The 22129-nt window shown below is 49.8% G+C and overlaps 3 protein-coding genes across 16 annotated transcripts in view; 1 reads left to right on the plus strand and 2 right to left on the minus strand.

Annotated features, from left to right (window-relative positions):
- hcfc2 (host cell factor C2) lies at positions 1-11413 on the minus strand. Of its 6 annotated transcripts, none has more exons than XM_064319379.1 (17): positions 11283-11413; positions 7270-7418; positions 6748-6908; positions 6166-6374; positions 5952-6036; positions 5554-5660; positions 5165-5356; positions 4613-4825; positions 4234-4352; positions 3667-3796; positions 3212-3343; positions 3091-3128; positions 2784-2900; positions 2479-2664; positions 2079-2373; positions 1416-1494; positions 1-1313 (listed from the first exon to the last, which is right to left on the minus strand). In XM_064319379.1, the coding sequence occupies exons 1-17, from the start codon at positions 11302-11304 to the stop codon at positions 1301-1303; spliced, it is 2247 nt and encodes a 748-aa protein (XP_064175449.1). In that variant the 5' UTR covers positions 11305-11413; the 3' UTR covers positions 1-1300. The 6 variants fall into 6 exon arrangements, with proteins under 6 accessions (XP_064175449.1, XP_064175448.1, XP_064175447.1 ...); XM_064319378.1 differs by lacking the exon at positions 11283-11413 and adding an exon at positions 8630-8875 and having other exon boundaries at positions 4270-4352; XM_064319377.1 differs by lacking the exon at positions 11283-11413 and adding an exon at positions 8630-8875.
- Positions 10062-21438, plus strand: glt8d2 (glycosyltransferase 8 domain containing 2). Of its 2 annotated transcripts, none has more exons than XM_064319395.1 (10): positions 10062-10221; positions 13433-13468; positions 15881-15973; positions 16118-16358; positions 16464-16581; positions 16683-16764; positions 17333-17439; positions 17638-17804; positions 18302-18414; positions 19518-21438. In XM_064319395.1, exons 2-10 carry the CDS (start codon positions 13450-13452, stop codon positions 19688-19690), a joined length of 1113 nt encoding a protein of 370 aa, XP_064175465.1. In that variant the 5' UTR covers positions 10062-10221; positions 13433-13449; the 3' UTR covers positions 19691-21438. The 2 variants fall into 2 exon arrangements, with proteins under 2 accessions (XP_064175465.1, XP_064175467.1); XM_064319397.1 differs by having other exon boundaries at positions 16118-16349.
- LOC135245967 (G/T mismatch-specific thymine DNA glycosylase-like) overlaps positions 20168-22129 on the minus strand; it is an 8125-nt gene continuing 6163 nt past the window's right edge. For 7 of the 8 annotated variants that reach the window (XM_064319385.1, XM_064319387.1, XM_064319388.1 and 4 more), the window contains one exon: positions 20168-21917. In XM_064319385.1, coding sequence (XP_064175455.1) covers positions 21769-21917 — 149 coding nt within the window. In that variant the 3' untranslated portion in view covers positions 20168-21768. The remainder of the gene's footprint in view (positions 21918-22129) is intronic. The other variant, XM_064319391.1, reaches the window with a different exon arrangement.

Below are 22129 nucleotides of genomic sequence, written 5' to 3' on the forward strand. Positions count from 1 at the left end.
GGGAGGGTTTCAGAATATTTTAGTGTCCTCAGAATTTTTAAGAAGTGTGACACGACAGTGATGAACAGAAGCATGTTGATCGTGTTTGTTACAGAACAAGCCGGTTCTGCGCGGACGCCCTTTTAAAAACGCAGCTCTGCTGCAAATGATCGTGCTAACCGCACGTCCCGGTACGTCCAGCTGATCTGCAGAATCAGATTCTGAGGCTGACAAATGACCAGCTATTGTACATTTATACTGCATCATTGACACTTTCACATATCGTTATACATGCTTTAAATATAACCAAATACAAGGTACAAAACATTGGTTTAAAAAACTGGATAAGCGATTTAAAGGCAGTCATTGGCTAAAAGAAAGCAGGTGTGTTTTCTGAGCAGGAATAGTGTGGCGATGACCGTAACACAATCCGTTTGAGCACCGCTTCTACCTTCAGTGGCACCGTGAGAGTACTGTCACAGCCAGGCTGAATGGACACTGACTAAACCATGACGAAGACAAACAGCAGGAACAGGGCATTACAGCTGTACAGTGTCAGGCATTAATTAAAATTCTAGTATCTCAAAGATTCTAATTAATAACTTTATAGGATTGGTACAGCAATAGCACAAAAACAGACAAATATAAAACCACCGCACAAACGGAAATTTAACTAACGACTGCAGAAATGTACTCGGGTTATTTCCTATGTGTTTCTTTTGCAGACTCAATATGTTGGTTAATATACAGAAATAACCGTTTATTTCTGACAAATATAAGAATATTTTTCTGCCGAAGATCCCAACTCTACAACTGACGTGGCAAGCGGCTTGTTCTGGATGCTGCCAGCTACTCGGGCTTAATGTGAGAGTCAGCCACTGTAGTCTCCTCGGCTTCGGCAGAAACCAATCAGGAGTCACGGGTGACTTCCAGCCTCCAATCACAAAACACATACTGTGTGGGTGGGGTCAGTCAAGGTGAGAATCCCAGGATCCATCATAGTTAATAAGGCACAAAAATGTGTGGACAACAGCAGTCAGGAAATGCAAAGTTCTCTGGGAAAAAAAGCAACGAATCCCAGTCATGAAACGGACACAGACTGACAGGCTAACGGCAATCACTCATGTCTGCAGAGATGCAAACCTCAAGGATGACTCCAGGGCGGGGTGTGGTCTAATTCCTGATAAAATATATGTACATATGTGCAAAAAACAAAAGCGTAAAAAAATAGGTATAAAAACTCTTAGTGGTTTCGTAGCACACTTGGTGTGTTGGTCACTCTAAATACCCTTGCAGGTGATGGCTGGAAGCTCGGAGTTCATCACGATGTGGAGCTGAGAGAGAGAGAAAAAGGGGAAAAATGTTGAATTTCTTTAGAGAGGAAGTGTGGTGAGGCATGGGGGAGGCTGGGTCTGTACTCCAGTGAGAAGCGCTACCTGCTGGCCGTATCCACGGCGACGGCGTCTGTGGTGCCGAGCTCTGGGTGTGGCTGCGGGGCCTTCAGCCTGCTCGTGTCTGAAAGATCAGATACGCCCGTGCTCAATGACAGCTTTACGGCAAGAGGGGAAGGAAACGCACAGAAACGCAACGAGACAGAACAACCCACAACAACTCGGATGCAAACCTTCCCAACGCAACTGTCAAATAACCAATCTTTTGCCTTCAAGTTCTGGTGAAGGCAAACGGTGGAACATTGGTGATTTGCCAATTATGGATAAATATAACCTTCGGCAGGAGGGAAGGGCATGTGCAACCTAGCTTTCAGTTTTCAGCGCTAGCTGAACATCACTGACGCTGAGAAGAGCTTCATAAAGAAACAGCAGTAAGAGTTTGGGTTTGATTTAGGGGCTGTGGGGTGTCAAAGCCCCCTGTAGCTCTGTGTAAGAGTGTAACTGACAACACAGCACAGCACACGGACAGCAACAGACCAGAGAAGTAACAGCGCAAGACCATTCAGAATTAAGAACAGAACAGAACAGTGAAGATGAGAGACTGATTGGGAGATGGGAAGATGAGACACATGATTGGGAGACGGGGAGACGGACAGAAAGACGAGCGAATGACAGGGCAGACGGCGCGTGGAGGGCGGAGCCTGTTACCCTGCAGCCAGCGGATCTGCGTGGCGGGGCCGTAGCCCTGCTCGTTCTTGGCGGCGATGCGGAAGACCAGGGCGGGGCGGGCGGAGCAGTCGATGTGGGCGTTGCTCAGGTGGGTGGAGGTGACGGTGCAGGACGTCTTGGTGCCGCGGTACACCCGGATGAAGGCCAGCTCGCCCGGCGGGTCCAACGCCGTGCCGGACCGGGTCTTCCGCACCGCCAGGTACATGGAGTACTCCAGGATCTTTCCAGAAGGAGAGGCGGGAGATTCCCAGGTGATATGGGCCGAGTCGGAGGCCTGGGGGGGTGACAAGGGAACCAAGAGATAATTTGGATGAAATGGCAGACAGGACTGGGGCCCGTGGGCTGTGCGTGGCTGTGCAGGGACGTGATCGGGCTGCACCTTGGTGATCTTGACAGCAGAGGGCGCTCCAGGGAAGCCCGGCTGGCAGGTCTTGAACTCGCTGACGGGGCCGAAGTCTCCCTGTCCGCAGGAGTTGATCCCGGTCACTCGGAACCTGTAGGTCACCCCCGGAGACAGATCCTGCTTCTCCCGCCCGGAGCAGTCCGAGGGCTCCCCAACTTTACCCTGCAGGGAGGGGGGAGGAGCCAGGGGGAGGGGGGAGGAGCCAGGGGGAGAGGGTTAGGGTTAAGCCTACCCCATCTTGCTTCCACACGTTCAGAGCAGTGTGTCTGTTTCCCACTCACCGTGCCCTGGGTGTTCTCCGGAGGGAGGGAGTACTGAGTGACTTCCGAAAAGAGGGTCCTGAACACGCCCACATCATACCACATGTGGTCATGTGACCTTTCGCCTGTCAGAGGCACCTGTGAGGGAGGGGGGAACAGTGAAGCTTTGATTGGCTGATGGGGGGGCCGCACAGACACTGAAGACCCAAGGCACCATGGGAAATGGAACAGGAGAGGGAAACGCTGGAGAAGAGGCAGGCGTGCGGGCAGCGCAGGCGTGCGGTCAGCGCACACCACGCGCTCTGTGTCAGGAACAGCGCAGTCTTACCGAGTTCGGAGCGGAGGCAGCCGTGGCGTGTCCCTGGTCTGGAAGAAAGAGGACAGACATTAGCACAGCTGCCCCGCCGGTGGACTGCACACCGTTCCCCATGTGCTCAGTTCCCTGGTACCTGGCTGATGCTGGGATCCGCTGCAGTGCTGGGCGTTGCCACTGTCAAACCCGCTCTCCAAGAGCTGGGTGTTACCCGAGGGGTCCCCCGCACACAGGCTGTACTCCTGACCTTCCTCCTTACACACGACCACTGAGGACACACAAGAGGGTCAAGGGTCAGGGGTCACAGTTCAGCTCACTTTTCCACAGCAACACAGCTCAACATTCCTGAATATATTCTTTAAAAATGAGGGCCCCAGGGAATCTGTTCAGGCATTAATGAATAAACACAAACAGGAAAATGGCAGCCAGTTCAGGCCACATAAGACGGCCGATTCCAGCAGGAGGGTGGGTCAGATTTTGCGTGATGACTCAAGCAGTTTAAGTGTCAGTACTGCAGGACTGCCCAGCTCTGTCACACCCAAACAGGGACAGGTGTGTGTGCTAGTGTCTGTCGGAACATTGTGGCTGTACCTCTTTCTGGGGTGTGGCTCTTTTGGGTGGCGCCCCTCTGGTCCTCTGGGGGGTACTGCTGTGGAGCGGACTCCACCTCCATGGGGGTCTCCTGCCCGCCCTGGCCCCCCCCAGCAGAGTGGATGGGCTCCTGGGGGGAGAGAGACAGATTCAGGACGACCCTTCCAGTCTTCCTCTCTCCATGTGCACAAGCCTCTCAACAGCCTTTACACCCTGAAACCACCTGAGTTCTGCCACACCATCAGAAACAACACTCAAACAGCAGGACAGCAAAGAAAAGCACAGTCCTTCAAGAAGAGCTTACCAAGTTTTGAAGTACAGTTGTAATAGCCTATCACACATCATTTATATAAAATCCAATCATGAACAAATACTTAAATTTAGCAATAAGCAAAACGTTTCTTAATATAAATTCAAACTGTGAGCATAGAATTACTGCCATACAACTGAGAAAAATATACTTCAGTGGTCAAACACCACATTATAAAATCTTAATACTAGTTCTGAAAATACTTAGCTATACATTTCATGTACAGTTGAGAAGGAGCGATAAAAAATCTTAAAAACCAGAGTGATGAAGTGCTCCTGGCTCCATCTGCTAACCTGCCCACAGGGGGCGCTCTCTCCCCCCTGAGCCGTCTCTCCAGCGTAGGCCGAGCTGTCAGGGAGCTGGGGAGGCTGCACCCCTGGAAGAGAGAAGAAGAGGAGAAGGAAAAGATGACAGGCGAAAGTGGCTTATGTGAAGGGTGTTACGTAAAGGCCTCTCTCTCTCTCTCTCTCTCGCTCTCTCGCTCTCTCTCTCTAAAAACCCCCCCCCCCATCAGTGAAGAATGGGCATGTCTTCACTGATGAAGAGCAGCAGTTACTGCTGTAACTCTACACAAGCCCCTCTCAGTCTTTACCCTGGTTTGCCATTACAAATAAATTGTCAGTCAAGCCTGCTTACCAGTCGCATCTTGCTCCGCCCCTGAACCTGCCCCATTGGCTGGCGGCTGACTGGCAGGCGTGTCAGACGGGCCCGGCGGTGGCGCTGGAGGCGGGGCCACGGGCTGCAGCTGGAGGAGGTAACTGTCTGCCGCAGGCAGGGGGCGCCAGGCCACGTGCAGCATGCTGATGGTGGCCTTCACCAGGAACACCGCGGCCGGCATGGAGGGCTTCTCTGCAGGGCGGAGAGGGACCAATCAGAGCGCTGGAGGAGCTCACGGGCATGATGAGGCCAGGACAATCCAGCAACACTGAAAACCTCCCTCTCGGCGCAGCAGCCAATCACAGCTCCCTGGGCAACACTGCAGCCAATCACACCTCCCTGAGCGATACTACAGCCAATCACACATCCCGGGGCAACACTGAAGCCAATCACACATCCCTGGACGATACTGCAGCCAATCACACCTGCCTGAGCGCCACTGCAGCCAATCACAGGCCCACCGGAGGCTGGTGAACAGCAGCAGCCCAGTTTAGATGCTGTGAAGTCCCCTTAGGCAGGCCCCGTGCTCACCTGTCTCCAGGTACCACAGGTCCTTGCAGCACACCTGGTAGTTCCAGCTCTTGCGGTAGCCGTCGCGGCCGCTCCAGACGTACAGGCGGGAGCCGATGGAGGCGGTGCAGTGCCCGGCTCGCGCCCGGGGCCCACAGGCCTTCCCCTCCTCCTGCTGCCGCTCGGGCCTCAGAGTCCGCCACGTCAGCGTGTCTGAGGGACAGAGGCACGGTCACACACTCCGACACACACACACACACACACACACACACTGCTAGTGTGTGTTGTGTGTGAGTGGTGTGCATGTAGTGTTGTGTTTGTGTGCTGTTGTGATGTGTGTGCATGCTTGTGTTGTGGTTATGTCTGTGTCGCGTGGGTGGTGTGTGTGTTTTAGTGCTTGTGGTACTGACCGAGGTTGAGCTCACACAGGGAGTTGGTGCAGACCCACTCTGTTCCTAAGGCATTGGGCCGGTCCTCAGCATTCACCACCGGCACCCACCCACCAAACACGTACATCCTGAGCACAGGAGAGAGACACGGTCCACCTGAACACAGAATCTACACCACCTGTACCTGTCCACCTGAACACAGACTCCGCAACACCTGTACCTGTCCACCTGAACACAGACTCCGCAACACCTGTACCTGTCCACCTGAACACAGAATCTACCCCACCTGTACCTGCCCATCTGAAGTTTTACACAAAGATCAGTACAAAGGAGCTACAACACCAGATACGCGATAATGGGTACTACACTCTGCACACACATACAAACGCACACACACACAAACACAAGGTTCTCTTTACTTGTTTCCTATAACGTTGGCAGAGTGAAGGCTTCTGGGAAGAGGGGGCGGTCCCTTGGTATCTGGTGTTGACCAGGTCATGGTTTCTAGGAGACACACAGCAGTCGGAGATCAGTTAGCTTCACCGCTGGTGACACAAGCAAGTCACACTAGCATGATAGCCACTGATAGCCCAATACTGATAGTGATGGGACGGCTGGGTCAGTGAGCGTTACCGATGTCCAGCTGCCAGAGGTCAGACAGGCGCTGCCCCCTCATCCCGCCGAAGATGTAGAGTTTTGGGGAGTAGGTCCCCTTGCTGCAGTAGACCACCGCCGTGTGGGACTCCCGCGGACAGGGCCCCCCACCCCGCGTCTCGGGGACCACCCACCCCTTCACCCCCGAGGACGTCTGCAGCTCCAGCTCAAAGAAATCGTTCAAGTACCTGCAGAAGAGACATGCAGGAGAGAGCTGCATTAAGGGCCAACAGCGCCCCCTTTCGACGGCCTTAAATCCCACACCCAGTCAGTCAGTCAGTCAGTCAGCCAGCCACCCAGTCAGTCAGCCAGCCAGCCAGCCACCCAGTCAGTCAGCCAGCCAGCCACCCAGTCAGTCAGTCAGTCAGTCAGCCAGTCAGCCAGTCAGCCAGCCAGCCAGCCAGCCACCCAGTCAGTCAGTCAGCCAGCCAGCCACCCAGTCAGTCAACCAGCCACCCAGTCACACCAGCACCAGTCAGTCAGCCAGCCAGCCAGCCAGCCAGCCAGCTAGCCAGCCACCCAGTCAGTCAGCCAGTCCGTCCGTCCGTCCGTCCGTCCTACCTGGGAATGTTGCTGTTGGAGTCCTCGCTGTCGTTGGCCAGCCCCCCAAAAAGGTAGCACTTGTTCCCCCACAGGGTGAAGCTGTGGCCAAGGCGAGGGCAAGGGGGAGGGGCATTCCTTGGGGGGCGGGGTTTCAATTTTTTCCACAGCCATCGGCTTGCCTGCAAAAACCCGGGAGGGTCATCACCAACACAATCAGCAGCATGCGATCCAACAACACAGCAAGAACAAAAGCAAAACTACATGAAACCAGAGTTTAGAGACACTGCGCTCTTAAATGTGGCTTCCTATCCACAACCCAAAGTGGGAGCTCAGGGAGCCGCGTTCACCACAGACACCACAACAAAGCCGGAAATGCAGCAACACAAGAGCGGCAAAACCTGGCCACGCATGAGCCTTACGTACAGAGCGGGGTCTTACCTGCAGCTCGTACAGGTGCACAGTGGGGTCTTACCTGCAGCTCATACAGGTGCACAGTGGGGTCTTACCTGCAGCTCATACAGGTGCACAGTGGGGTCTTACCTGCAGCTCGTACAGGCTGTTGCTGTACTTTCCGTACTCCACCATCCCTCCAAACACCAGGACCCTGGTCCCCTCACAGACGAAACCATGAGCTGCACATCCTGGGGGGATGTCTCCTCGCACGGCTGGCAGGAACCACTGCCTGGACACTGACACCCCCGATAAAAACACAACGTGGTTAGATCCACCATTCACCACTGCACTACTTCACTGGTCCTAGGCTAATATCAGATAATAAACGCTTGTATACGTGTGTGTTACAAAAATAAAACCTCAGGAAACAATAACACATAAACGCTTCTCAACAACAGGGGCGGGGGTCAAGGTGATAAACGCACCACCGTTTTCAACTAAAACTCCCCACAATTTCCAAACATGATCATGATTAAATGGAATTCAATTCAGCCTACATTAGAACATAATGCTAAGCGGTCGGTTACAAATAATACATAACACCCAGCTTTACAACGATACATAAATGACCACGACTGCGGTCTTCGCTGGTGTTTACCCTGGTGGTTACATTTACCCGCAAACGTGCGAGTTGGTTACTGAGTGAAGTAGGTTACGATACAGTTCAGTTCAGACAGCTTTCCCCGGTTTAAATTCAAAACCCTCCAACAACCGCATCTAAACAAAACACAGCACGCAACATTTCTGCCAACCCTACCCTAGCAGTGTTAGCTAGCTAGCCTCATCGTTTGTGTACTTCCGAGAGGATAACCGCCAAAGCAGCCATTTCGGACGCAAATTGGCGACAAGTAAATCAAGATATTTTAATGCCATTTGAACTAAAAACAAGCCTAGAGTTCCTTAAAATTAACCAGAATGAATACAATTCACCATATAGTTAAATAATATAACTAGCTAAATAAAACGTATCGTAAGTGTTGGGTGCAAGCGCGACTGCCATCCACAGGCGCGAGCAAGCCAACGTTAGCCAGCTAACGTCAGCGATTTGGTAGGGAAGTAATACAGTATAGTTACAGCTCACTAGCTACACTGTTACTGTGCTTTTAAAATGCTTCAAGAAAGTTTGAACATATTTACAAGAACGGAAAGTACAGCGCACATCAGTGTGTAAAGTATTTTGTAGAATGGGACATGCATTTTTAAACAATAAGAGCTAACGTTCGCTAGCTCGCAACCAAGCGTGTTACCTGCAAACATTAGTTGACTCGTGCACACACATTATGCTTTGCTTTTTTAGATGCACTGTTGTTTACGGTTTGCACAAAGTGTTAAGCTAACCGCTAATGTTTGCACATTGCACACTGGCAACATAACTTTTTTTTTTTTTAAGACGGTCCGTGTGCCCCCCCTGCTGTGATTGCTCCCCAGTTTCATGCCAGTCAAATACCGGTGTTGTAGACGTGCAGCTCTTCAGCTATGCCCTCGTTCCCGCCTCCAAAAACAATTATTAGCTCCCGAATCGCCACCGCTCTGTGCCCGTGTCTGGACCTGGGGACCGGACCAGAGAACGACTGGACCCTTTTCCAGAGCGGACCCTCGGCAGCCATAGTCCCGCAATTAACCCTATCCGTAGAGTAGTAGTGGGACATTATTTTGGTAATAGGTCCGCCCAGATCCCATATTGCAACTGTGTAGACGTCATTAGAGCGACTTCTTCTATGGTCATTTGTTCTCCTACTTTTTTTTTTTTTTTACCTCCATCGTTATAATACATACATTACAGTTCGTATATAACCCCTTCTGCGATTAATGTATGAACTAATTGTGCAGGACTGATCGCAGTTGAGATAGGCTACTCATTGAGTTGGTGCTGTAAAATACTGAGTTCAGCACCGAGGATATATCCTCTAAAGAGCCAGCAATTGATTTTCGTCCCCTGTATGGGCATCTCAATAACCACATATTTTATTATGGTGAAACCTACACTACAAGAGACATTCTGTCAAATAAATAAGTTTTGAATATATATTTTCACTGCAACATGTTTTTGTCACCCAAGGCACTTGTATCATGTCAAAAAAGAGAAAATAATGTAAACTTTTTTTCTGCTGGGTCTCAGCATATCAGGTATCCAGATATATTTATTGGTGGAGCTTGATGTGGATGTGAAACTGCACATATTCATCTACTCCGATGTCATTGTGGCTGTAGCCAAGCGAACAAGAGGCTATAGGCAGGTCAGAATGGCCTGATTTAAGGTGCAAGTTTGCCTAATATTATTGGGGGAAAAAAATTTTATTAATTGATTTTGGTTTGTGGAGTAGGCCTCCTGCAATTTGAAAAAAATATCTTACTTTTTTGTTATTGGATACTGTTTCTTCGAATCCTGCTCGGATTTATTTTCTCAGTGAATTCTTGCTTTGGTGAATTGTCTGAATACGATACAAAATGTTAAGCTTTGCAGATCCACAAAAATGACCACAAGAGTTAGTGCTTTAGATTGTGTTGTGCTTTTAAAATTGTTCCAGTGGTTTCATTGTGGCATGACTAACTAAACTATTCACAGGATTCAGTGGGGATCTAAAAGGTGATTGTAAAGAAAACAATATTCCAAAAGTAACATACATATAATGAATGGGTATGCATATCCAATATATTCTGTTTTGTAAACATATTTTGCATTTCGTTGTCTCCGGAACATAAGAACATTAATGAATGCAACGACTCAGGAAGAAAGCATGCATATTATTTTTTTGATTATATAAAACCAAAAAAATCCAGTACTTTTGAGCAGCAACTCTGGCCTCTGGTTGGCGTCACGCCAACCCCCCCCCCCCCGATGAACGAAAGCTGCGCGAGACGGGGCACATCTGGAAAGAACTTCCTGAAAACCAGCGCGAGAGAGAGAGCATTCAATCTGCTCCACCGACACGCCCATCAACCCCAGCGAGACGCTCCGCAAACACTATGGATCTTGTGCGGCGGATTTCGCGTGAATTGGACTAGAAGAGCAGACCCTTTTTGCGCATTACAAAACTGGTACGTGAAGTGATTTCATATTGACCCCAATACATGATAAAACTTAAAAATTTGAATTTTGTTGCTGTACATGTTGCAACAGACGGACCTTAGGTTTGCCAAGAAAAAACTATTAATTCTGCACGTTAAGGAGTCAATCATCCGCGTTCGAATCTTTTACAACTGTAAGAGTAGTGGAAAATTAATTTTAAGGATGGCAATATACATAATAATCAAATATATGTTATGTTTATTTTAAAACAGGCTACAGCATATAAAGATGTAACTATAACTAAGTTTGGAAGGAGAACTGGTTTGTCTTACAAACTATATTTCTACATCTTGCTTGAATCATGAGTTAGAAAACTCGAGTTCTCAAACGTCACAGTGTACAACCTTAGACAGTGTAAAACTAACGTGTAGTTGCGCTGGAACAAAATGTTATCAAACAGTACGCACTGCACTTGTGGATCGTTTTTCGAAAAAAGATGAAATCAATAACGCATCGAGGGAGTGCAAACAATTTCATACATTAATCTTTTATAGTAGATTAACGGAACTACGGAGAAAGCTTCAAAATTTAGGTTCTAATTTCTGGTATCAGTGTTCAGTGCCACCCCGCCTCTATACTAGAATACGCACTTTAAAGAACAATGGCTGTGGTTCGCGACTGCAGTAATCCTATAGAAATCCTATAGATATTATGATGTCACTCGTGTGCTGAAATGACGGCGCAGGACCCTTAAATTGACGCATCAGACGTTCCTGCATTGAAATATCACCTCCATACATGTTTCATAGAGATAAAGTAAAAATCTAAGCGATAAGCCAAAACCATTTTTTTTCTCGTTTCATTACACGTGGTGGTAATGGTGGTTGCGGTTAAGTATTGCTGGAACAGTTCTCTCCCTTTTGCCCTGCATCTGGTGTGAATGAGGAGCGTTTTTATATCCTTTTTTAGTGGTTGTGAATCGAGGACAGCTCAGCTGTACCAGCATGGAAACGTTGCTGTACCGTTAGAGGAACGTTGTGCAAACGTTGTGCACGAGCTGCCACGCTCGGCCGCTCCGCCGGTGTTTTACCCGAGCTGTGGTGAAGCGGCATCTCCTCCGTCTGACGCTGCGCATCACCGCGTCGTCGTGTTGTCTCTCCCCAGTACAGTGCTGGACTGCGAGCCAGGCTCAATAAAACCGGAGCAGTGTTTGGCAAAAGAGAATAGCTCTCCGCTGAGCCAGTGGTCTCCCAGTGTGCCGGGGCGGGGGGCGGGGGTGGGGGTGGGGGGGGGGGGTGAGGGGAGGGTGTCCCGGCACAGTCTGTGAAAGTTGGACAGCAGCTCTGAGGGAGAAGGAAAGGAGGTAGAATTAGAAACAGAGGGAAAGAAAGATTTTGTTTTACCCTTTTCTTTACAAGAAACACAAATGTTAGTGCACAGATTCCTTTAACAAACTGCAGTGATCTTTTGGAAGTATCAGAGGTCTGGGACAGTGTCCCGGTTGATTAAATTATGACTCATGGATCCTCGTGTACGCTTGTCCAGCTTTTAAAGGCACAAGCTGAGAAAGTTAAACAAACACAATCTCAAATCCTGCTGCTTTTACACCGGTCAGAAATATCATTTATTGCTCTAAATTCTACTTTGAAACAAAAGCATTTGTGTCTTGTTCAGTTAACATGCACTGGCACAACAGCTGCATAGGTTTGGTTTTATGCATCACCATAGCGATTCACCGGAGGAATCACCATAGAGCTGAAAGACACACCAGATCCTTCACTGCAGTGTGTCTCGGTGTGTAGCATACAGAGAAGAAGACCCAAGAGGTGCACATTCAACTAAATATGAAATACATTTGTACAGTATGTCATTTACTCACGGATCATTATCAACTGCTCATCGTAACATTTTGCTTTTAATGAGTGAAATGTTTTTAAATATTCTTCACTAAATTTGTGAAATTAGCATTTCATGTCATGCATTACATGTGCAGTGTGCAGTCTAGGCCACTGGCACATAGTCACTGCTAATGCAAACAACAGAACACAAACGCAGGCACAGGAGCAGATACACACAAAGGCGCACGCACGCACGCACACACACGCACACACACACACACACACACACGCACCAAAACCACACGCAGTCAAACCACTACTGCAGTCTTTCACATGGCCAAACCATAAAACAACTGGCAGCACACAAAGTTCTTATCTACAGGATAACCAAACAGTGCCTAAAACCCATCCTCCACCCTTAGTCTGTGCCAGTTTTTTGTTCTCTCTCCAAGTAATCGTGTTTTTTTCCTGTTTTCCATGGACAATGTATCATTTTCAAATCACCATGACAAAAACATGTTTAAATGCTCTATCTGTTTTAATTTAATTTAATTTAATTTAAAGTTTCTCCTCGATGCCCCTGTTCTATGTGAAGTCACTGGCAGTTTGTGCTTCTGGTGTTGCGTGACGGTTCCCACATGTTACTAATGACCAATCTGCAGACCCCGTGTTCAGGCATCCATAATGTTACCTAACCAGCGAGTGTGCGTTTCCACTCCAGGGCTTCAGAGCGGACTCAAAGGGAAGCCTCTCTGGTGCTGTGAAACTAAAACTGAGATTATATACATCGCTTTCTCTGCATTGTCCTGAATGAAATGCGAATGGAATGCTGACGCTCTGGGTGTCTGAACTGGAAAATGTAGAAGGAAAGGAGAGGACAGATGGGGGAGGGAGAGGAGATAAGGGAGAGGTGGAGAGAGGGGCACACTGAAACTCATACATAATGCCACCAGTAAGGAAGTGATGAGAATCCCGTAAAAACAGATCCACATGCGTGCAGAAAGAGCCTCTTTCAACTGCCTTCTGATCCCCAAAGTGAAATACGAGCCTGATACTCACTTCAAACAAAGCCCCTGTCTATCTGTGCCTCTCACACACACACTGAGACTATCACACACTGACTTATACACTGAGGCTACCACACACTGACTCATACACTGAGACTATCAATGTGTGTGTGGTCTCTCTGTGTCAGTCTGTTATGCGCCGTGTGAGGGATGTGTGATCCTAACTGTGTGTGTGTGTGTGTGTGAGGGATGTGTGATCCTAACTGTGTGTGTGTGTGTGTGTGTGTGTGTGTGTGTGTGTGCTCTGCCTGTGCATTCTCACCTGTATCCACGCTGAGCTGCAGGGGGCTGGAGTTTGGGCTCACAGATGCTTCATTCTGGCTTCTCCTTTGCAGATGGCGCCTGGAGAAAAATGGCTCTTCTGAGAAAGCGTGAGTGAGACGTGCGTCCTGGAACCTGGCCTGTTTCACTCACTCACCCGCTCACCCTGTCATTCACTCACACTCACCCACTCACCCTGTCATTCACTCACACTCACCCGCTCACCCTGTCATTCACTCACACTCACCCGCTCACCCTGTCATTCACTCACACTCACCCGCTCACCCTGTCATTCACTCACACTCACCCGCTCACCCTGTCATTCACTCACACTCACCCGCTCACCCTGTCATTCACTCACACACACACACCCCATCATTCATTCACACATTGAGTCTTAGAGTGAATGGTGAACAGTAAGACAACATTACCACTGGAGCAGGGGGCTCATCTCTTATCCATACAGGGCCAAGGGGGCGGAGTGGGGGGGTCAGCAGAATGCTCCAGGGCCGTGGGGGGGGGCAGTGGAACCACAGCTGGTAGAGCAGCGGCCGGGCCCTGGGGGGGGAGAGGAGCGGAGCGGTAACGGTGGGTCAGAGGGGGACGCAGCTGTGCAGCACTGCCCCCCCCCCAGGCCCTGCTGACAGGGCAGAAACACGCGCTGCACGGGACCCTGCATAGCGGGGCAGGGACCCTAAATCACCTCAGTCTGAGTCTGTGGCTGCTTTCACTGAAGGCACAGCGAGCCTCCCAGGATTATTCCCCAGCACTGCTGGAATGCGTCCTTACAACCATAACTCAGGGATTAGAGTGCGTGTGTGTGTGTAAGCATGTGTGTGCAGGTGTGCGTGTGCGGGCGGGTGTGTGTGTGTGTGTGTGTGTGTGTGTGTGTGTTTGCGTGCCAGAATGTTTTTGTATCTGATAGCAGAGATTCCAGACAAGAGTTTTGCCAGACTCTTCAGGGGCAGAAGTGATGAGGTAACCAGAGTATGAGAGAGAGAGAGAGAGAGAGAGAGAGAGAGAATACGTGAGTGATTGGAGTGAGTGAGAGAGACAGTGAGGGAGGGAGAGAGAGAGCAAGAGAGAGAGAGCGCAAGCAAGGGAGAGAGAGACAGCAAGAGAGAGAGGGAGAGAGGGAGAGAGAGAGGGAGAATAAGTGCATGTGTGTGTTCTGGAACACAGCAGTTGAGATAACCAGGAAAGTGTGATTATTTAAATAATAAAAGATGTTGAACTCTCCTCTCAGCTGTACAACTGTACCATAATGAAAAAGCTTGCCAATACTGTGGTAATGTTCACAAGTTAAAGATGCTGTCTGTCTAATCACACAACGTCGCCAAATGTCCAACACAGAGCGAGCTGCAGCTGGAGCCCAGTTTCTGAGTGTATTCTGCTGAGCAGAGCCTGTCTGAGATACAGTCGCACTGATCGTCTTCACTGGAGCCAGGACTCTCACAGTCACACAATTCCTTCTTTCGTATCACTGACCGTTTCAGTTTGGTAACGTCTTTCATTGCAGAGATGCGCAGAAGTGCTTGCCAATTTTATCAGTTTCTAAAGAGTATTCCTATTATGTATTTCAACCAAGTGTGCTGTCAAATGCAGAAGTGCAGTGTGTAGGCAGTCAGTACACAGTAAGTGTAACTGGGATTCGAAACACAGGGTACATTCCAACCACTTATTTTATACCTCCTTGCTTCCTTCCCTTGCCTCCTTTCCTAGTATGGAAGACCAAACGGGTCCAAAATATACTTGTGATTGACATCTGGAATCACACGGTCAACTTGGGTGCATTCTAATCGCTTATTTTATCTGCTCGCATCCTTTCCTTGCTCCTACATCCACCCATCGGAGGATGCAAGGAAAGGAAGCAAGGAACGGATGTGCAGACAGAGGAATCAAGGAAACGTGTATTACGCTCATTCAAGCTTCAGTTTGAGGCCACAGACTCTCACAGACGAGGCAGATGGGGAGAGGCGAGGCAGATGGGGAGAGGTGAGGCAGATGGGGAGAGGTGAGGCAGATGGGGAGAGGCGAGGCAGATGGGGAGAGGCGAGGCAGATGGGGAGAGGTGAGGCAGATGGGGAGAGGCGAGGCAGATGGGGAGAGGCGAGGCAGATGGGGAGAGGCGAGGCAGATGGGGAGAGGCGAGGCAGATGGGGAGAGGTGAGGCAGATGGGGAGAGGCGAGGCAGATGGGGAGAGGTGGGTCCACAGGTCGTTCAAACGTCACTCGTTTCGAAATACTACTTCCCGAAGGATGCACTCGTTTCCTAGCCAAGTGTTCCTCGGCACCCTCCTAGCTCCACGCTCCTTGGAGGAGCATCTAACGTTGTCCAGGCCTGATTCCAGACTCCAATTTCACATATTTTGACCCATTTGGCCTTCCATACTAGGACAGGAAGCAAGGAGGTAAGCAAATAAGCGGTTGGAACGTACCCACAGTTCATTCTCCTCCCCGTGTTACAGTTAAACTGGTCCCCCTGTAGGTTGAGGCTTACCTCCCTCTTCTCTGTGTTACAGTAAACAGGATCCTCCTGGGGCTGCTGATCTTCATGGTGTACATCATCCTGTACAGCAGGATGTACAGAGCACCGTCACCTCCGAGCCACACAGGTACACTCACCTTCAACGGGTATCAGTTGCCACAGTAACAGTGTCACTATTAAGTTTCCATGGAGATGGTTGCTGTGTCTAGTAGTGTGTTAGCACACATCACTCATGCAGCTCTTCCCTCGCTCCTGCTCTTGGATCCCACAGATGTCAGGGCGGAGCCTGGTGTTGTGGGCGGAGCTGCGGGTGGGGCTGTGGGCGGGGCTAAGAGCGGGGCAGCGGAGGAGGAGGTGTCGGAGGTGGAGGCGGGGGACATCCTGGTCGTGATCTGCGCGGCAGAGGAGCGCATGGGCGGTGCCATGGCAACCGTTAACAGCGTGCGCAGCAACACGGAGGCCAGCGTGTTCTTCTACATCGTCACCCTGCACGACAACGTCGCGTACGTGAGGTGCGTCACGGAAATCCTTCCCCCTTCCCCACCGGAACTCCAGATGAGCTGAACCTTATTGGTCAATGTTTTGATGAAACACCCCTGTCCCTGTTTCTTCTGTAGGCAGTACATACAGAAGTCTGAGCTGAAAGACATCAGGTTTAAGATCCTGGAGTTCAACCCCACGGTTTTGAAAGGAAAAGTGAGACCCGACTCCTCCAGACCTGAGCTTCTGCACCCAGTGAGTCCTGCAGGTTTACCTGTTTACACCTGTCATATGCACACCTGCCCCATACACTCACCTGTCTGATCTCACCATCTGTCTGCATGGCTCTCTTGCAGCTCAACTTTGTTCGCTTCTACCTGCCGCTGCTGGTCAAACACAGGAGAGCCATCTACTTAGACGATGATGTCATCGTGCAAGGTAGGGTGCTCTTTTGAGGGTGCTTAGTAAGGAGGCATTGTACAGGGTAGAGTGCTCTTTTGAGGGTGCTTAGTAAGGAGTCATCGTACAGGGTAGAGTGCTCTTTTGAGAGTGATTGGTAAGTAGACATCGTACAGGGTAGAGTGCTCTTTTGAGAGTGATTGGTAAGTAGACATCGTACAGGGTAGAGTGCTCTTTTGAGGGTGCTTGGTGATGAAATAGGTGACTTACATCCAGGTGTCTCACTAGCCGAGTCCCTTAAGACATACAGAGAGCGGTCCAGGACTGTCCCTTCAGCCAGAGCAAGGCCTCACAGGAAAATAGGCGTGTCCCAGGCTTCCTGCAAAAAGGAAGTACAGTGGTCAGAGTCCTAGAAGAGGCGGGACTCTGTTCTTGTGTGACGTGTGAACAATCAACACAGACACACAACAGAGAACAGACCCAGGATCAGTAAGATTACACACAGGCCTGTGTTCTCTGACCCAGGATCAGTAAGATTACACACAGGCCTGTGTTCTCTGACCCAGGATCAGTAAGATTACACACAGGCCCGTGTTCTCTGACCCAGGGGATATCCAGGAGCTGTACAACACCAAGCTGAAGCCGGGACATGCGGCTGCATTCGCCAGCGACTGTGACCTGCCGTCTGAGGTGGTGCGCACCATGGGCATGCAGGTGAGCGAGAGACAGGCCGCATGTCAGTTATGCTAATCTATACTGAGGATTAAATAAGAGGTGCAGGTACCAGGCTGCAGGGTGAGGCAGGTTTAAGACCAGCTGCACTGAGCAGGTGAGTGATGAACCTACCTGTACTACCACAGGTAAGACGAGGGAGTATCACACAGGTAAGAAGTTTTTTATTTGGTTTCCTAGACGACGTACATGGGGTTCCTGGACTACAGGAAGCTGGAGGTCCGGGAGTTGGGGATCAACCCCAGCGACTGCTCCTTCAACCCCGGAGTCTTCGTCGCCGACATGGAGATGTGGAAGCGCCAGAAGATCACCAAGCAGCTGGAGACATGGATGCAGCAGAACTACAAGTGAGCGTCACGTGATCTCAGCGTCACGTGATCTAGCGTCACGTGATCTCAGCGCCACAGCGTTGTCCCAGAAGCGTGGCTACAGCGTCACGTGATCTCAGTGTTCGTTCCACATCTGTTCTCACAGCGTCCAAATATTTCAGCATATGGTCTTCATCAGGTGGTGCACCTGGAAAACTTCTTAGATCTCATCTGGTTATCTTTTCGTGACACGGGCAGACAGGAATTCCCGACCAAGGCCTCACCGTGCAGTTAGAGGCCTGCTCACTTATCTGAGCCTACAGTTTAAAGGCAGAGCTCTGTAGGTCATAGTAGCAGCTCCACTCTCTCTCTCTCTGGCATTGGGGAATGCTGGGTAATGCTGAGCAATGCTAACTGGCAGCCGCGCTTATTAGCTTAGATCAGCCTTCCTGTTCCAACCGCCTGTCTGAAGTGAGCCGGGCGCACACACACGCGTTAGCGCCCAAATCTGCAGCAACGCCGTCTTCTTCCCGCAGGAACAACCTGTACAGCAGCGCCATGTCTGGGGGCGTGGCCACGCCGCCCATGCTGATCGTCTTCCACGGAAAATACACCGCCCTCGACCCCATGTGGCACGTCGGCCATCTTGGTAAGTCAACTCCCCCTCGCTTTTCAAAGACAGGCCTCTTTCTAACTATAATGTGGACCTCACTGTATTACAACATGCAGTCATTGCAGGTACATGGTGTTCACTTAGAGGTAAAAATAGCAGGGTTATCATCAGCAGCACTTCGATCAGTTTTGGTCCAAAAAGGGAAATGTTGGCGGTGGGGAAAGGGCAAAGTGTCAGCAGAATCTAGGCTGTAAGCGAACTGTGGCACTTTTATAAATGTGTCCTGGCAGGGCCACCGTACTTGCTCCAGACATTAATCAAAACCAGCTGATTTCAAAGCAAGACAAACAAAGCGAGAGTATGTGGCGTCCATTTTAAATGACTGACCGCACGTGTTGCTCGGAGCGAACCCTCTTGTTTACCTTTGTGTGGTGCAGTTGACTCAGAACAATTCTGCTTTTCAGTGCCATGTCTGACTGGTGGCATTTCTTTAAAGACATACTGTACAAGATTTTTAGGCTTGCTGTGGTCCTGTCCTTTGTTTACAGTCTCCTCCTCTGTCCTCAACCCCACCCACTCACCTATATATTTTATATCAGTTTTTATGCCATTTATTTTTTATATCTCAGTTTTTTTTGATAAATGTTATCATAGAAGAACAGCAATTCCAAGACAGATTGGTTTTTGAATGGTATACCTGTGCATGTTCACCTCTGCCATTGCTTACTACCTACAAATGCCCTGCTGAAACCTGGCCCCACCCCACAGGCTCGGTAGCCACACCCACCCATCTCCACACAGAAAAGAGTCATGCCCAGAAACATCCCAAACACATTTTAGAAGAAATACAGGCAGAGCGCGGATTTGGCAAATGTGCACAAAGACAAACTCCAGTGCATCAAAGATATGACTGAACATGGTTATTTTATAATATTTTCAAGGTAAAATTCTGCATAATATGTACTATATACCCCTGATTGTCCCAACCTGTCCGAGAGTGTAACTGTCAGAGTTGGATCTATTCACTGGGGTAAGTACCTCGCTCAGCAGTGACTCTGGGCTGGACCCTGACGTGCCCCACGAGGCCAGGTCTCGGTGCAGGGCAGGGGGGTAATGCTGCACCCTTCCTGCCCCCCTAGGCTGGAGCCCGGACACCCAGTACTCGGACGCCTCTCTGCACGAGGCCCAGCTGCTGCACTGGAGCGGCCGGTTCAAACCCTGGGACTACCCCTGCGTGCACATGGAGCTGTGGGAGAAGTGGTACGTCCCAGACCCCTCCAGGAGGTTCTCGTTGGTACGGCCCAACAGCTGAATGAGAGACAGAGGGGGAGAGACAGAGGGGGAAGAGGTCCCACCAAAGCCACACTGCACTTTGCGTCACTCGTACTCTGGACAGAAGAGCTGCGTGAGTTTACAGTAACCCCCCCCACCCCCCCGTTCCCCGTGGCGAGGCCCCACAGCTCACAGGGAATAGGGCGTCAATGTCTTCACATCGGACAAAACTGAAGGCCGGACTTCTCCGAAAACCAACCCAAATGCCCCCCACTCCCCTCCATCCTGAAACATCCAGACACTGCACCTGGTTGTAGAGGCTGAACACTTTCATGAAAACCACACAACAAATAAAGACCTCTGTGACAAGATGGACTAGATTTTGGGGGGGGGGGGGCGTTTTCAGGTACAAACCATGTTCAGCACGAACACAACTTAAGCATTTCCGGAATGCACAAAACAAAAGGTTTTAAGGCCATATATAGATGGAGAAATTACTAGGAGGCTAACACCAAAATAAAGTGTTGTTGCGACATCTGCAATGACTTTTATTTTTTTCCCCCCCATACATACAGTCTTAAGCATGAAGTCTTAAGCACAGCACACACACACGGCTGGAGCAGCTGCCAGTGTTTCGGCATCTCTCTGGGTTCTTCCGGGAGGTACGAACGCAGGCGAGCACACAAACAGCACTCTGGAGCGCTCTAATGACAGCTCCAATGTCCGTTTCATCCGACGACGCGTGGCTCGTTGCTTTGGGTGCACGTCAGTTCACATCACAATAAAATAGACCAGAGTCCAGCCTAAAGCAAGTACCAAACCCAATAACTAAAATGCAGTACAAAAACATAAAAACCGCAGTCTCATCAAACGTGTTCTGAAAGCACCATGGTGAGAGAGAGCTACAGTAACTCAGGTGTATTTTCCTGTGTGAGAGTGCACTTAGTGGACTGTTAGCACATTCCAGATACCCGTTAAGAGCCTGGGACTCATTCTCCATCTAACGAAACCGCGCCACTCACTGCAGGGCTAAAAGGGCGTTCCTAGGGGGGTGGCACTTTACCTAACGGTAACAGTAACCTTTTCGGGTAACAGATTGCACTTTTCAGATGCAACGGTTAACAGTAACATTATCGGGTAACGCAAAAAAAAAATCATCACCACTGCCACTCGAACAGTTCCGGCACCTTCCATCAGGACCGACTTCTCATTGCAGTACAGTGGCTGCGCGAGTCTCACTCAGGCTGCACAACGTGCTGCCACCCCGCCTACCAACCTGAGGATCAGCTCCTCCTGCACAGAGACGTCTGGAGAAGATCAGACAGCCCAGGTAAGAGGTAACAGGTGACTAGAGAGGAGTCCCAGAGATCAAATGAACAAGCAGAGGAAAAAACAGCTCTCCTCCTGCGCTATTAACAAACAAAATGTTCAGCACCAAGAGATGTAAACATTGTAATGTGCAGTGCGAACTCGCCACATTGTCTCCATAGCAACCAGAAGTTAAAGACTTCAAAGCCATGTACCCACAATGCACCTCTGATGCAGTCGATGTCATCAGTGGTCAGAGAGAATACAGGAAGGAGGACTGAAATGTAGCACCAGTGCACAGGAAAGCAGAGTAAATATCGGTCAGAATAAAACAGGTTTAAATAAGAGCTTTTCTCCATGAAAGCCATCACGCTTTTCATTGCCTCTCCGTATTCCGCTGATTTAACATTATTGTTGAAACAGGTTTAAAGTCACTTTGAGCCGGGAGCACTAGTACACCAACAACTACACAAAAATAAACACATACATACAAAATCTCTCCATAAAACCCCCTCACCCTCTAAATGGTGCATTTTAAAATCAAGTAACAATGTAAGAGCTACGTTAAATAGTTATGTAAAAAGAAGTTTAAAAAGTAGTGTCAGTACGATTCACTACTCTATTTAAAACCATATTAGGATGGCACCTGCAGCCCCCTCCTGTGTGATACACTGTCCTGGGCAATGGGGTGCAGCTGAGCCATCGCTGGTCCGGTGGGGAAACGTGTCACAGCCAGCTGGGCAGGAAACCACATTAAAACTGCAGCCCCCGCCCACTTCCTGGGTGAAGCCCTCAAAGGCCCCGCCCCCTTCATGCAGTCTCCGCCCCCAGCTGGGGCCGTGTGCTGTTGCTGCTGCCGCTGATGTCCGGAATCTCATCGGCAAACGACTGCGTCATCCAACTGCCGCCTGGGACCCGCCCCTCTGCCGCTGTGGGCGTGGCCTCCGCACTGGAACCTTCTGAAGGGGGAAGAACAGAGAAACTTACTCTTGAAAACATGAGTGAAAAGATCCAATATACGCATGGCAAGATGGGCTGAACGGCTTGTTCTGTTCATTATGTATTCTGTGTTCATATGACCTGCCTTGCAATTATAGGAAGAATATTCACAGTTTAGTTCAGGTCTAATAACTGTCAAAAAAACACTGACTGTCTTAGAGTTGAGCTGGAA

This window comes from Anguilla rostrata, chromosome 19 (assembly GCF_018555375.3).
Source record: "Anguilla rostrata isolate EN2019 chromosome 19, ASM1855537v3, whole genome shotgun sequence".
Classification (NCBI taxonomy): Eukaryota; Metazoa; Chordata; class Actinopteri; order Anguilliformes; family Anguillidae; genus Anguilla; species Anguilla rostrata.

What these genes read in the sequence shown, in the direction of transcription:
- hcfc2 (XM_064319377.1), bottom strand. Translation starts at nt 8,831, where the DNA reads ATGTCCCACTACTACTCTACGGATAGGGTTAATTGCGGGACTATGGCT. An exon ending in GCCAACGTTATAGGAAACAA is followed by an intron (nt 5,661 to 5,951) that starts GTAAAGAGAACC and finishes TCCTGTGCTCAG; the next exon opens with GATGTACGTGTTTGGTGGGT. An exon ending in CGGAGAACACCCAGGGCACG is followed by an intron (nt 2,665 to 2,783) that starts GTGAGTGGGAAA and finishes CCCTCCCTGCAG; the next exon opens with GGTAAAGTTGGGGAGCCCTC.
- glt8d2 (XM_064319395.1), top strand. An exon ending in GACCTGAGCTTCTGCACCCA is followed by an intron (nt 16,582 to 16,682) that starts GTGAGTCCTGCA and finishes GCTCTCTTGCAG; the next exon opens with CTCAACTTTGTTCGCTTCTA. An exon ending in GTGGCACGTCGGCCATCTTG is followed by an intron (nt 18,415 to 19,517) that starts GTAAGTCAACTC and finishes CTGCCCCCCTAG; the next exon opens with GCTGGAGCCCGGACACCCAG.